At 44.7% G+C, this 10849-nt stretch overlaps 2 protein-coding genes across 4 annotated transcripts; both read right to left on the reverse strand.

Moving 5' to 3' along the window:
• Positions 1-2099: 2099 nt before the first annotated feature.
• On the reverse strand, positions 2100-4540 carry bglap (bone gamma-carboxyglutamate (gla) protein). The gene is made up of 4 exons (XM_067233287.1): positions 4427-4540; positions 4067-4108; positions 3690-3783; positions 2100-2470 (listed from the first exon to the last, which is right to left on the reverse strand). The coding sequence occupies exons 1-4, from the start codon at positions 4482-4484 to the stop codon at positions 2368-2370; spliced, it is 297 nt and encodes a 98-aa protein (XP_067089388.1). The 5' UTR covers positions 4485-4540; the 3' UTR covers positions 2100-2367.
• Positions 4541-6561: 2021 nt separating this feature from the next.
• On the reverse strand, positions 6562-10550 carry mgp (matrix Gla protein). Of its 3 annotated transcripts, none has more exons than XM_067233186.1 (5): positions 10484-10550; positions 8904-9001; positions 8519-8548; positions 8172-8289; positions 6562-7289 (listed from the first exon to the last, which is right to left on the reverse strand). In XM_067233186.1, exons 2-5 carry the CDS (start codon positions 8962-8964, stop codon positions 7148-7150), a joined length of 351 nt encoding a protein of 116 aa, XP_067089287.1. In that variant the 5' UTR covers positions 8965-9001; positions 10484-10550; the 3' UTR covers positions 6562-7147. The 3 variants fall into 3 exon arrangements, with proteins under 3 accessions (XP_067089287.1, XP_067089288.1, XP_067089286.1); XM_067233187.1 differs by having other exon boundaries at positions 8904-8981; positions 10484-10542; XM_067233185.1 differs by having other exon boundaries at positions 8904-8985; positions 10484-10536.
• Between the last annotated feature and the right edge of the window lie 299 nt (positions 10551-10849).

Raw genomic sequence — 10849 nt, forward strand, 5'->3', positions numbered from 1 at the left:
GCCTGCCTCTGCCCTCCTACGTACTTCCGCTCAATTTAGATTTTGCTTCTGTACTAGGTCTGGCCATGAGGTACGTAAGTCAGATGTCTCCGGTAGATTTTCTACCGGCAAATCAGCGAACAGAGGGAGTGGCTGACAACGATGACGTTGATGTCGTGCGCTAGTTTGTGTTGTAGTTCCGTAATGGCAGCGGAGAAAGATGCGAGCGAAGCCATTCGGTCTGTTGTGGCAACACTGCCGAATATCTATAAAATAAAGCCGGAGCAAGAACAAGTTTTGCTGAGTTTTGTTGGTGGCCATGATGTTGTGGCCCTCCTCCCCACGGGGTTCGGGAACAGTTTGATTTTCCAGCTATGGCAGCTAGCTCTGTTACAGTAGTGGTGAAGGAATTGGCTCAGGCGAACGCTAGCGATTGGTTATGGCAGATCAGAGTGGTTCTGGGCAAATCCAATTGTTTTAAACTTCAACAGAGTACCCGCCTACACGCTTGTCAATGGAGCGAGGCCAGACTCTCTGTACAAATGAAATGTACGAGAGTCTGGTTAGGACCAGGCTAGGTCTGGGGTCGCTCGGTTGGGGAAAAACTATGTCCGAACAAGAGCTGTTTGGACCAATCAAATTGTCAGGGCGGGCTTTATACGATGATGGACAGATGATCAACAGTAACGTAATCAACCACATCACCAAAGAGCGCTTGGGTTGAAATTCGTTTTCAACAAACAACATACTACGTTGCTCTGATTGGTTGTAGGTCTATCCAATTAAGTGAAGAGACATTTTATTCCGGGTTCGGTTGAAACACGCCCCATACTCACAGCCCAACGGAGCGGTATCAGACTCATATTCTGACAAGAATTATGAGTATGACAACATCAGGCTAGGACTGTCCCGTATTGAACAATAAAATTCACCGTCCCTTACTGAGTCAATACAGGACGCAATATGTCCTGTATTTTTGTGCTCACCCTACTCTAATGCTTACGTTACATTTTCACATGCTTGGAATTAGGCCTACATGAGAAATAATAAAACCAAGAGTTTCACGAAACTAAATAAATGTAAATTTTATTTCACCAATAAATGTAGGCCTATTGTTTAAATATGCACCATAGTGGTCTTTGTTGGTCTACCAGGTAATTTGCTATTTTTGCGTTTATCAATGGTTTCTTGCTTCTTCCAAATACACCAAATAGTTAATTTCGACAGACCAAACATTTTGTCCAGGATCTGATCCTTAAAGTCCCTACGGTGATTGTTTTTAAATTAAAAAAATACTTTGCTGTGACTCTTATTTTGTTTAACAGCAGACTTCCAAATTCAATATAGGATTGAAAAAACGTTGTACAGATGCCAGTTTAGTTATGTTTAGCCAAGATCAAACATTTTATGGCACATAAATGTAAAAAAAAAAAAGGTTTTGCTTTGGGGCATCTTTAATATCATTGATACAGCTCTGCTTTACTCTTATGTTGAGATTGGCTTGCATTAAAAGCACAAATTGGTAAAAAAAAAAAAAAAATCACCAGAATGCAGGAAATTAAGTATTTAACACTCAAAATCTCATGGGGGACGACCCCCAGACCCCCGCTTAATTATTTTCCGCCTACATGGGGGCCACTGCTAAGGTGTCCCTTATTTAATCACATTGGAGGTGGCAACCCTTATTAGGCTGTTCAATGTGTCCATTGAAACCCAGGACGCAGATATGGGCTATATGTTCAAGTGTTGAATTTAGCCATACATGGGTTCAGTTCCCTGTGATATATTGATGTTCTTTGGGTTTATTCATTAAAGGTTGGTCACACAGTTGTGACTGCACGCTTAGGCCTAGTATTTTATTTTTGTCTTTTAGCTAAAAGGTAGGCTACACATATTTTCAGTGACATTTTCGCATTGCCACGTATCCTCTAATGTTTTCAATTGTGTGAAATTGGACCTTGGCTTGCTACCTGTTCAACATGCAGTCTGGACCTCACAATCATATTTCTCCTATAGCATGACTCCATTATCTTGAATGAATTACATCTCTTAGGTCTTGTAACTTATCTACAGAATGAAGCAGTGTTAAATGAAACACAGACAATTGAAGATAACTAATATGTATTTGATATCTTTATTTATTTGAATAGAAACAGAAAAGATGATCAAGGCTTAGTTGAACAACCTACTTTTCTATGTTTGCAGAAGCAGTAACTACCCATCTGATTATACTCCCCCCCTCCCATTCCTTAACCTTTTCTCTCTCTCTGCTTTCCTAACCTCAAATATGACTTTGTTCATGTTGATTTACTCAGGCTCTAAATCTCCCATAAATGGTGGTGGGAAAGCATTGGTAAATTGTACAACTAAAACATGATGGTGTGTGGTCTAGTAGGGGATTGGTCCATAGTAGGCAGTATAGGCAGCGATGATTCCATTGGTGTCCATCATGTCGTCACAGGCCTCGTTGAGCTCACACACCTCTCTCAGGCTGGGAGGCAGGTTAGAAGAGGAGAGGAGGTGACGAGAGGGGGAAAGGAAGAGGAGGCAGGGTAGAAGAGGAGAGGAGGTGACGAGAGGGGGAAAGGAAGAGGAGGCAGGGTAGAAGAGGAGAGGAGGTGACGAGAGGGGGAAAGGAAGAAGAGGCAGGGTAGAAGAGGAGAGGAGGTGACGAGAGGGGGAAAGGAAGAGGAGGCAGGGTAGAAGAGGAGAGGAGGTGTCGAGAGGGGGAAAGGAAGAGGAGGCAGGGTAGAAGAGGAGAGGAGGTGACGAGAGGGGGAAAGGAAGAGGAGGCAGGGTAGAAGAGGAGAGGAGGTGACGAGAGGGGGAAAGGAAGAGGAGGCAGGGTAGAAGAGGAGAGGAGGTGACGAGAGGGGGAAAGGAAGAGGAGGCAGGGTAGAAGAGGAGAGGAGGTGACGAGAGGGGGAAAGGAAGAGGAGGCAGGGTAGAAGAGGAGAGGAGGTGTCGAGAGGGGGAAAGGAAGAGGAGGCAGGGTAGAAGAGGAGAGGAGGTGACGAGAGGGGGAAAGGAAGAGGAGGCAGGGTAGAAGAGGAGAGGAGGTGACGAGAGGGGGAAAGGAAGAGGAGGCAGGGTAGAAGAGGAGAGGAGGTGACGAGAGGGGGAAAGGAAGAGGAGGCAGGGTAGAAGAGGAGAGGAGGTGACGAGAGGGGGAAAGGAAGAGGAGGCAGGGTAGAAGAGGAGAGGAGGTGACGAGAGGGGGAAAGGAAGAGGAGGCAGGGTAGAAGAGGAGAGGAGGTGACGAGAGGGGGAAAGGAAGAGGAGGCAGGGTAGAAGAGGAGAGGAGGTGACGAGAGGGGGAAAGGAAGAGGAGGCAGGGTAGAAGAGAAGAGGAGGTGACGAGAGGGGGAAAGGAAGAGGAGGCAGGGTAGAAGAGGAGAGGAGGTGACGAGAGGGGGAAAGGAAGAGGAGGCAGGGTAACACAGTGCAAGGAGCAAGAGAAAAAGAGGTGGAGGAGACCAGGGAGAAAAGTAGAAAAGGAAGGAGTAAATTAGGCGTAGAGAGGGAGGAGATGTGAGCATGGTGTAAAAGGAGAAGACAAGAGGAGGAGGAAGACCAGGTGTTAATCTTAGAGGCTATCTTCGAAGGTACAGCGAAAAAACATGTAAAAAATGTCTATACACAAAATATATCTTCAATCTAAAATGTATCTGTTAAACTCCAGTTAGCATGCCGGAGTGCACCACAGCTACCTTTCCAGCTGAGTCAAAGTCAGGTCTCCAGGGGCAGTACCAGCTCTCTTCTGCCTCACCACAGTGGATGCCTGGTCCTTCTCCACAAACACACCTACACACACACGCACACATACGAGTAACACCACCAACGCAACCATGTGATCCTAAAACGCGACAAGTCATGATTTGAACATGAACATATGCTAATAGCTCGTATGAAATCATTCGTATGAAATCCTTGCAGCATTTAAACACACGCATTAGGTATTATGACTACATGAAGCCTTATCCTTATATTGACTCGCTGGTGTGACAGCTGTCTGGGAGGTAAACGCAGGTGACACGGCAACAATGTCTAAAAGTACGAGACACAGAGAGTCTGCACTTGTCCTCACCTGCAGGAGAATCAGAATCTGAGGCAGCAGAGGTTGAAGCTTCTAAAGAGACAGGAAAACATACATTCACTGTGGTTAATTTCAGCTTCTAGCTACATTAAAATATATTTGGAATTCCAGTTCCGTTGGTGTTGGATATTTATTACCTATCTTGTATAATTGTATATTTAATGCCTATTTTCTAAACATTTAGTTCACATTCAGCCTCCTACATTTCCTTTTACATTCTGGGTCCTCTTGATGGTACATTTTAGATGCAATATTTGTAATGTTTTTGTAAGAAACTTCTGAACACATTTTGTAAATTGACTCTAGATGCATTCCAGCTGTAGATAAAAACCTTCATGACCGTGCTCCTACCTGCGTACAGACACACAGAGGCCAAGACACACAGGACGAGGATGGACAAAGTCTTCATCTTTCTCCCTGCTTCTGCTTCAAGACGTGGACGATGATCAAGTATGGCCTGAGACTTCTGATTCTCTCTCGCACATCTACATAAACACTGGGTTTATATTGCAGTTCTGGCCCTCTTTTTGGTTTGAGTATTTGATTGGTCAGGGAATCATATGTCATACACCCATCAGAGCAACAATAAATGTACACACATATAAACAGAACACACAAACATGCAGAATACACACACACACACACACCCACATAAACTCACTCACACAGAATCATACAAAGTGGGAATGGATGGAGAGAGAATGAGACACACACGTGGGAATTCTCTCACATAACAAACAAGTGTTACACACAAGCTTTACTCTGCACATATGTTTGTCATTTCTGTACAGTGCATCTATCATTGAGGACATCCCCCCCCCAAAAAATGCTAAAATAACCTACCACCTCTTTCCAGTCAGCTTTTGGTGCACACCTCACATAGTGTTGAGCAAAACATCTGTTGATTATTTAGAAACCAAATCAGATTTCTTAAAAAAAAAAAATATATATATATATATATATATATATATATATATATATTATCTACATAAATGCGAGACTAAGAAAAAGTCTAGCATTTGTTAGAAATGAGATATAGAGGTTTTCTGTAAGTGCAGTACCGCCACACAACCTCTAGAGGTCAGACGTCCACAGAACTCCCACGCAACACCCCTGCTGAAGCCTCAAATTACGAGTTGAGAGAGAACCAGAGCATACTAATTGACTTATAAGAGAAACCGCTGTCCCTCGCAGTGGCACACACTTTTAATCACAGGTTTATTCTCTTTTATGATAGACCGCATTGATTTCCTATAGGAGCAGAAACAGAAGACCAGCTAAACAAAGTCTTAAAGCCACTGTGGTTCGTATTTTTAGTTTAACATACATGTTTTGTCTGGTATACCCAGATGGTTCAGACCCGTCTTAACTACGGGATGAATATAATAAGGGAATGTGTAGCCCAATTGTCTCCACTAACCCATATCAACTAATGGACTAATAATTCCTACTATATTGTTCGGTCATTAAGGAGTATGGCAATGTAAGAGTAAGAGTTCAACTAGTCTTGTCAAGGGGTCATCGATACTGTTAGTTAAGTTATTTCAAGAGGTCACCATTCTCTCTCTCTCTCTCTCTCTCTCTCTCTCTCTCTCTCTCTCTCTCCTCTCTCTCTCTCTCTCTCTCTCTCTCTCTCTCTCTCTCTCTCTCTCTCTCTCTCTCTCTCTCTCTCTCTCTCTCTCTCTCTCTCACACACTCTCTCCTCTCTCTCTCTCTCTCTCTCTCTCTCTCTCTCTCTCTCTCTCTCTCTCTCTCTCTCTCTGTCACACACTCTCTCTACCACACTCTCTCCTCTCTCTCTCTCTCTCTCTCTCTCTCTCTCTCTCTCTCTCTCTCTCTCTCTCTCTCTCTCTCTCTGTCACACACTCTCTCTACCACACTCTCTCTCTCTCTCCTCTCTGTCTCTCCATCTTTCCCTCTATGAGTTTCCAAGACTGTACAGGGTTCGTCAGACACCACCGTGCCCTTGGCTCTCTGGGATGTAATTTCCCCGTCTGGGTCGGCCCCCGTGTCATGTCCTGTCCAGGCGCAAGCCTCAGCGTTACAGCCCAGTACAGACAGCCTTCATTACAGACATTCTTTGTCTTGTGGCAACATTTGAAAAACATCCATCCATACGATCTCTTGGATGGGTTGGTGCCATGTGTATACAAACCAGACTGTACTGCACTGTCCTCTCTGTCAGTCTGTCATTTTATGCATGGACCCACATAGACACATATTTAGATTGGGCAGATTCACTTTTTAAACACATTTGCCAAGCTCCTTGTCCTCAGAAAATCCTACCTCATGGATCTCTCCATTGCCAACATACTGTACTTTGGGTAATGGACTTCAATGGCTTGTGACGGCGATACGATGATGGGCAATTTCACGTAAGCCCCATATTCTCCTTGAGGGGACCACACTGGTTACCTGAGCAACCGAAGGAGCTGGACTCCTAGCACCTCAGACGCAATGTGTGGAACAGAGAGATCAAGCAAATAAACGGTTCCAAAAACAAACCAGTTTAATTCTTCGAAAAGAACATGTTGATTCTACCAAAGTTACATTTGAATTCTACCAAAAGTACATTTGAATTATTCAGACAAAAAGAAACATAAGACACAGACGGAGAAAGAGACTTGGATCGAGACATAAACCATGTGCAATTCTAGGGTTTCATTCATACGAATCCCTTACAGCTTCTTAATGGTGCAACGGAGTGATAATGACAGTGGAAAACGTCTGTATCTTAACGTTGTAGAAAGAGCAGGTTCCCATGTGTGCATTATAATATCTACTAACCATCATAATATCCATCTTTATCTATCTACGGTATCTAGAAGTGGAATTGTGACATGAATTGTAACGCTACCATTTTAATACAACAGATTTGAATGTACATGAATCCTTATATACAGTATACATGATGTGTGTGTTACATGATCTATGCTATCGTATATGATGTGCTGTGTTGTGTCATGCTTGTATATGAATATGAGAATAGCTAGTGCTATTCTCTATCAGTGTGTGTTAAATGAGCCTCAAGTCAAAGCGGTTCTAACACAGACAGTAAACAGACTCAGGGGCTTAGAACCGACGACTGACTGGGTCCCGGCCTCCAAAGTATCTCTGGTAGGCCAGCTGGTAACCATAGCTATGGGCGAAGAATCTGCAAGGTACGTAGTCCTCACAGATCTCAGAGCGCCTCTCTGCTGGGGACTTGACCGTCCTGGAGAGAAAGGAGAGAGAGAGACAGAGAGAGAGAGAGATGGAGGGAGAGAAAGAGAGAGGGAGAGAGCGAGAGAGACAGAGCAAAGAGAAAGGAGAGAGAGTGTCAAGTCTTTTCGCTGGCTTCTTGCTAAACCTTCATTGGTGGAGGTAGGTCAAAGTCAAATGTCGTGTGCTCAGTACAACACAAGTTCATTCTGGACAAAGACATTCTTATTTCATCAACCTGTAACATGGAAAGCAACAACTATGTTGGCTCAGAAGCCCAACGGTTTTGGAGGGAAAAACTGTAAGCGAGTCTGCAGGTCCGTGACAGGATCCCTCGGTATTGTCGGCCAGACGGCAGTGGTGGACAGAAAGAGAAAGGCACATTGGGTTCTAAACTTGCATTTCATTACTATTTTCTTCCTCTGTGGTGTTTACCAGAAACAGGTGTGCATCTAGCTAGAGGCAGTCTTTTTATTGCCCTTAATGACAAAGGTGGTAGCTGTATAATGGTCAAGCTGGTATGTTGCAATGTAGTGTGAGTGTTTGTGCCCATCCTTATCCTTCTGTGTGTGTTTGCTCATGATCCTGTGTGCGTGCACTTTGTATGTGTATGGCACGCTTGTGTGTGTGGCACACTAGTGTGTGTGTGGCACACTCGTGTGTGTGTGGCACACTAGTTGGTGTGTGTGTGGCACACTAGTGTGTGTGTGGCACACTCGTGTGTGTGTGGCACACTAGTTGGTGTGTGTGTGGCACACTAGTGTGTGTGTGGCACACTCGTGTGTGTGTGGCATACTAGTGTGTGTGTGTGTGGCACACTCGTGTGTGTGTGGCATACTAGTGTGTGTGTGTGGCACACTCGTGTGTGTGTGGCATACTAGTGTGTGTGTGTTACCTCATGTAGTTGTAGTTGTTGTAGGAGGTGCCTCGGGCAGGGCTGTTGTACGTGTTCACCCTCTGTGGTCTCTGTTGATTGATGAAGGTATTGGCCCGCGATGGACTCACAAACACATCTGGAACCGGCGTGCAAGATAGAAGCAGCCATTATTAGACCACTGTCCACAACATGAACATACTCCAGCACAACTGGTTCAAAACCTTCTCATGACAGCATATTGATTATGTATTATTATGTGAGAGTATTTCATTGCTATAGTAAAGTAAGGCTAAAGTGGGGTTAGATTAGCTATAGGGAGTCATGCATGTTTTTCCGATTAAAATAAAAAAGTGGGTTTGAATCACCTTCAAAGGATTCTGTGCTTTCCTGTGAATCTATTGGAAAAACATGAGGGGAAAGTTAATCAGAATGCCTGCCACTGTCACTTTAAGGTACAGGAGTGGAAGAAACCTCCCACCCAACAGCCAACATGTTAAAATGAATGAATGAATTAAACAGATTAGAGAGAGAGACAGAACAGAGTGAGTAAGACACAGAGCGAGAGTGAGACAGAGTGTGTGTGTGAGAGAGAGAGAGAGAGAGAGAGTGAGACAGTGTGTGTGTGTGTGAGAGAGAGAGAGAGAGAGAGAGAGAGAGAGAGAGAGAGAGAGAGAGAGAGAGAGAGAGAGAGAGAGAGAGAGAGAGAGAGAGAGAGAGAGAGAGAGGAGAGAGGGAAGTGTAGAGACTAACCATGGCAGACACAGAGGGATACTAGGGCGCAGAGAGCCACACACTCCAGAAGGGTCCTCATCCCGTCTGTCTGTCTGTCTGTCTGTCTGTCTGTCTGTCTGTCAGGATACAAAACAACAAGACAGGTCTCATTATGTGCCCTCTCCACACCTTCACGAAACAGAAAGAGCACGACAGATAACACAGAAAATAGAAAAGTGCAGAGAGGTAAAAATACAGCGAGACAGGAAGAGAGGGGAGCGAGATAGAGAGGGGAGAGAGATAGAGAGGAAATCAGGAAAGAAGGAAGGTGAAATGGCTTGTGATTTCAGTTAGAATGAGGGAACTGTTAGCCTGGTTTCTAAATGAGTCTGTGGGCCGGCGTAAGCCAAACATGTGAACCCAGACACATACAGTATCTACTGTCCACACACGACTTCGCTGTGTCAACACCCAGATACGTATCTACACCGGCAGCGCTGTGGCTGTGGAGGCGAGGGCAAACAAACCAAATGACAAAGCCAGACGTATTTTGGAAGAACTGGGCTGAAGGGGTCGGTTTGATGTGATAAACATATCCTCAGACTGACATATCTGGACAGTGTGGAATGGGCCGTGTGTGTGAGGTTCCTGGGCAGAGGTGAGAGGGAGGAGAGATGCAAAAAGAGAGGGAGGGAGAGAGATGCATGCACAGATTCGCAGACTGGCACATGGACGCATGCAAAGAAACGCGCACACACACACACACACACACACATCGTTGAGTCCTCTCAACAGATGTTTCACACCTAGACAAACAGCCAGCCACCCAGATGTACTCAAGACCCCAAACGTTTGCAAACACACGTCATCCAAAGCACACACACACGATCCGTCATGGCAAAAGACTTCGCCCTCATCTGGTGTTTGTAGGATTTGGAAGGTTCTGGTATCGTGCTAGGACTCGCACAACAGTCAACAACACATGTCAGCCCCTAGCTATGGTTGGCTCTAGCTAGCACACACAGTATGGAGAGGGGACAGTACCACTCTTAAGACCAGACAGCTAGGAGCCTGTGTATGTTTGTATGTACATGGATTGGGGGATGTGTATGTTTGTCTGTCTGTGTGTATGCATCTGTCTGTCTCTGCATGTGTGTGTGTCTTTTTGTGTGTGTGTTGCAGAGGTGCTGTCTGCTGCAGATTTTACCACCCCTCCCCCCTGTCAGAATATACCCACCTCATTGGAAAAAAAAAACCTTAGTTAATATGTCTGCAACACACACACAACCAATGCACACACACACACTAACACCCAGCCCCATAGCATACAAATAACTCCTAATAATCACACTGAATGTGAAGTAGGAAACTTGCAGAGTCGATTTCGCCCATTGCTCATGCATTTTTACCACCAACTTCTGCTATCTACTGTCGATTATGTGTTGGTTATAGATTGTTTTATAAACGGAATATTCTGTCCTACAAGTAGATGTTATTACAATGTATACAGTATTAGTCTAGTGTGGGTATTGTTTTAAACCCAGTCAACAGTATCACATACATTATTATTATCCATAATCCACACATATGCATCAGTCACACAGACATGTAGAACTTACCTGAGGAGAATAGGTGATATGTGTCCTGGTAAATATCTCAGTCTCTCTGACACTCTTTTACTCTCAGTGTCTCATGTCTTAATTCTGTTTAGGCTTTTATACCTACGTCCCCCACCCACCCACCCACTCATCCGTTCCCCCCCCACTCTCTCTCTCTTTCTCTCTCTCTCCTCCCTTCCTCTATCAGCCCTTTCCACCCTTCCAATCAGACCAAACTATTAGCTCACTCTCTACCTCTCTCTTCTATAAACACACTCACTGAGAAACAGATGAAGGCGATGTGTGGAGGAATGCAGAAAAACAGACTTAGTAAACAGAGAAGAAGAAGGAGAGTGAGAGAGAAAGAGAGAGGGATGAGGTGGATGG

The sequence above is a fragment of the Osmerus mordax genome, chromosome 3 (genome assembly GCF_038355195.1).
Source record: "Osmerus mordax isolate fOsmMor3 chromosome 3, fOsmMor3.pri, whole genome shotgun sequence".
Lineage (NCBI taxonomy): Eukaryota > Metazoa > Chordata > Actinopteri > Osmeriformes > Osmeridae > Osmerus > Osmerus mordax.